We start from the raw sequence: 3,229 nt of genomic DNA on the forward strand, positions 1-3,229 counted from the left end.
GCACTGTGCTGTGCAACATGGATTCCGACAGGCCTCTCGGCATCTGCGTCGGCCGGATGCAGCTTGTGTCGTGTGGACGAAAAAACGTGTGAACACGAAGCCGAAGAACATTTGGTGGGGTCGAAGAAGTCGAAGAAACGAGATCGCAGATCGGGTCAGCAAAAACGGCTCTTGCTGTCGTGTGTGCATCAGCGTTCGTATCACCTTCGGCCCCTCCTTCCGGCACGGCTGCCGTCTCCTTTGCAGATGGTGATGGTGAGGGGTTTGGATGCATGTGAAATTGCTTTTGCGAAATCGATTTTGAACACGAAAAGCGCGTCCCGTCCCACACACATTGCTTCAAAACTTCGTGATAACATGCTCGAGAAGAACTCTATTGTGAAGAAGTCGCTACACCAGCGCGACCAGCCCCTCCCCAGCAAACAAAAAGTTGGCTGTATGATCCAAACCCGTTCAGGCGCAAAAGGTTGTGGCACTCGGAAGGGAAGATGGGTAACAGCAAAGCGCTAAATTCGTCAAAAAAAAAAAAGAGAGCAAACATGCGCGAGGCAAGAAAGGGTCAGGCACAAAGTCCAAAGCTCAGGTAAGCCAAGGGAGGACAAAGATAGGGCAACTCTGAGAGACGGCAAACACACAACGCGCACACATACACACACACATACACACAATAAGAGGAAAACACGATCATCCGCTCAGCGGATCTGCACGGTTAGGACGACAACTCATCGACCGTCATATAGCAGACAATGAAACTCGATGCACGGGAACAGTAAATGGCCATTCCAAAACGAAAAGGGGGGAATCGGAAAAGGAGAAGATGAAGGGAAAGATGAAGGAAAAGTACGGCGGGCCACAGGCCATTGTGTCACGGCTATTATATCAGATCATGCAACATATACGTAAGTTTATACTCAGTCCAGGCGCTGCAGGACAGGCACCCACAAGGTGCCAATTGCTGACAGGAGCCCACACTGGATTCAACAATAATAACAGGGCTTTCAAGGCATTCAAACATCGGCATTCAGTCTCAGGGAGCACTGGTACCGCTGTTGTGGTATGCCTGCAACACGTGATATGCTCGAATGCTGCGAGCCAGTTGGTCTGGACCCATTTGATCCGGACAGCGGTGCACGGACAGCAGATCTTCAGCAACACGACGGACCATGGTATGCACTGCTTGCTGATGCATGCGGCGCAAGAGAATGGCCGAGTAAATGCCCTGCGCGGTGCTGTTGCCTGCAGCCATACCTTGCATCACATGGTTCATATCTGTTTGAGAGAGGGTAATCGTGGTTGATCTATCCAGTGCTGCAGGGTCTGCCGTGGCCGCGGGCAGGGTCACACCCATGGTGGTAGGGATTGAACGGTGTTGTTGCTGTTGAAGTTGCAGTTGCTGCTGAAACTGCAGTTGCTGCAGTTGTTGGTGGTGCTGATGGTGCTGATGGTGCTGCTGTTGCTGATGTCGGTGTTGTTGTTGTTGTTGTTGTTGCTGCTGTTGTTGAAGGGAGAGGAGGCGCGATGCCTGCATTTGCTGCATGTTTGGTGGGACAGGGTTCGACAAGGATGGGCGTAGCAGACTAGGGTTGGGGCTATTGGCGTTGCTGGGCAGGGAGCTGGCAGCGCTGGCCATCAATCCTGCAAGGTTCTGGCTGGGTTGCAAAGGCGGGCCGTTGTTGCTGGCCATGGTTTGCGCAGGATTATTCAGCACGCGCCCGCCATCGACGAGACCTCCGGGGAAAGATTGATGTAGGCCTGGACCAGTTTCCATGCCGTGGCGGGCCAGGTGTGGGTGGCCCAGCACAGGAGCGGTACCAGCATCCAAGGCGGCTGGGGTGCTGGTGGTGGGTGCACTAATGAGTTGCTGGAGCCTGGTGGCCGAGTCCATGCCCAAGAATTTGGCCTGCAAATGTGGGGGCAGGTGGGGCAAATGGAGCCCTGGGCTTTTGACAGGGCCATAGTAGCCTGGACTGCCTGACAAAGAAGCCTGGGAAGCCAATTGAGGTGACAGAGGGCTTTGATCCAGCCGGCCCAGCTTGTCGGTCGGCGCACCAGGTCGGCCATCATGGGCTAAAAGTTGGGTGTAGGTGTTGTCACGCTTGGCCGCGTGCTTGAGGCGGTGGTGTTTGGTCAGGCTGCGGCGGTGCACATAGCTTGCGCCGCAGAGCTTGCATGTGAAGCGCTGCTGGCTGGAGGTGTGGGATGCATCGTTGGGGGTCGAGGCCTTGGATACACCTGATTGATGGCCAGAGTGGTTGAGTGTCGCATCGGGGTCTGTATCATCGTGATTGTCGTCGGCATCCACGTCATTGTCCTCGGCTCGAGCGTCGTCATCGTCGTCGTGGCTGGCATCGTGGTTGCCACCTTCGTGGCTATCGACGAGGGGTCGGCGGGCTGCACGCTTGGCATGGGGTTGTGGGACCTGTTGGCGAGTGGGGGGACGGCGATTCAAGGCGTGTGCATGGGTGGAACCAGGGTGGTTTGCCACGCGACTCGTGGCCGTTGAGGTATTAGGGGGTTGGGAGGCCAGATCTGTGGTGACGTGGTCCCAGAGGCTGTCGATTTGGTCGAGTTGAAGCATGTCATTAAGTAGACCAGTGGAGGCTTCATCAAAGTTCCCCCAGCTGGAGAGGCTATCGAGGGTCTCGCTGTTGGCAGTACGGCTGGGTGCTTGGGTGGTCACGGGTGCCAAGGCGGAGGAGGCGGCAGAGGAGGAGATTTGCATGGTTTGGGCTTGGCTATGCTGTGGCAGTCCGCGAGGAGGAAACTGCAAGGAGGGGGTTGATTGTCCGAGCTTGCTGGCACTTGTTGCCGGAAGGGTGGGTGGGGGCCGATCAGTCGTGGCTGAGGAGTGCGGGGGCGGTTGTGCGGCGGGAGGCGTGCGCTGGGCCATGCTGCATGGTGGCTCGAGCGCGCTGGGCGACCTGTTGACGCTGACAAGGCTCAAATGCGAATCGTCAGCGTTGGTGTCCTCATTCAAGAGCTGGAACATGGAAGGTTGGAGGGATAAAGAAAGGGAGGGGTTGGGAGGTTGGGTGACGCAGCAAGACATGGGGTCTTGCAAGTAGGTCACGGGGGGAACGCCAGGCAGCTTGGCGGAGGCCAGAGCTGCCAGGAGAAGGAGAAGGAGAAGGAGAAGGAGAAGGCGAAGGAGAAGGAGAAGGCGAAGGAGGAGAAGGCGAAGGAGGAGGCGACCTGTGTGGCCTCCTCCTTGGAGAATGCGAAAAGCGGC

At 56.6% G+C, this 3,229-nt stretch overlaps 1 protein-coding gene across 1 annotated transcript in view; it reads right to left on the reverse strand.

The window, feature by feature from the left end:
- Positions 1-1,027: 1,027 nt before the first annotated feature.
- MONBRDRAFT_10014 (uncharacterized protein) overlaps positions 1,028-3,229 on the reverse strand; it is a gene marked incomplete at both ends in the record, with an annotated part of 6,834 nt that continues 4,632 nt past the window's right edge. The window contains one exon of the mRNA XM_001747741.1: positions 1,028-2,980. Within this exon, the coding sequence (XP_001747793.1) occupies positions 1,028-2,980 (1,953 nt within the window). The remainder of the gene's footprint in view (positions 2,981-3,229) is intronic.

This window comes from Monosiga brevicollis, genomic scaffold, assembly GCF_000002865.3.
Source record: "Monosiga brevicollis MX1 MONBRscaffold_18 genomic scaffold, whole genome shotgun sequence".
Classification (NCBI taxonomy): domain Eukaryota; class Choanoflagellata; order Craspedida; family Salpingoecidae; genus Monosiga; species Monosiga brevicollis.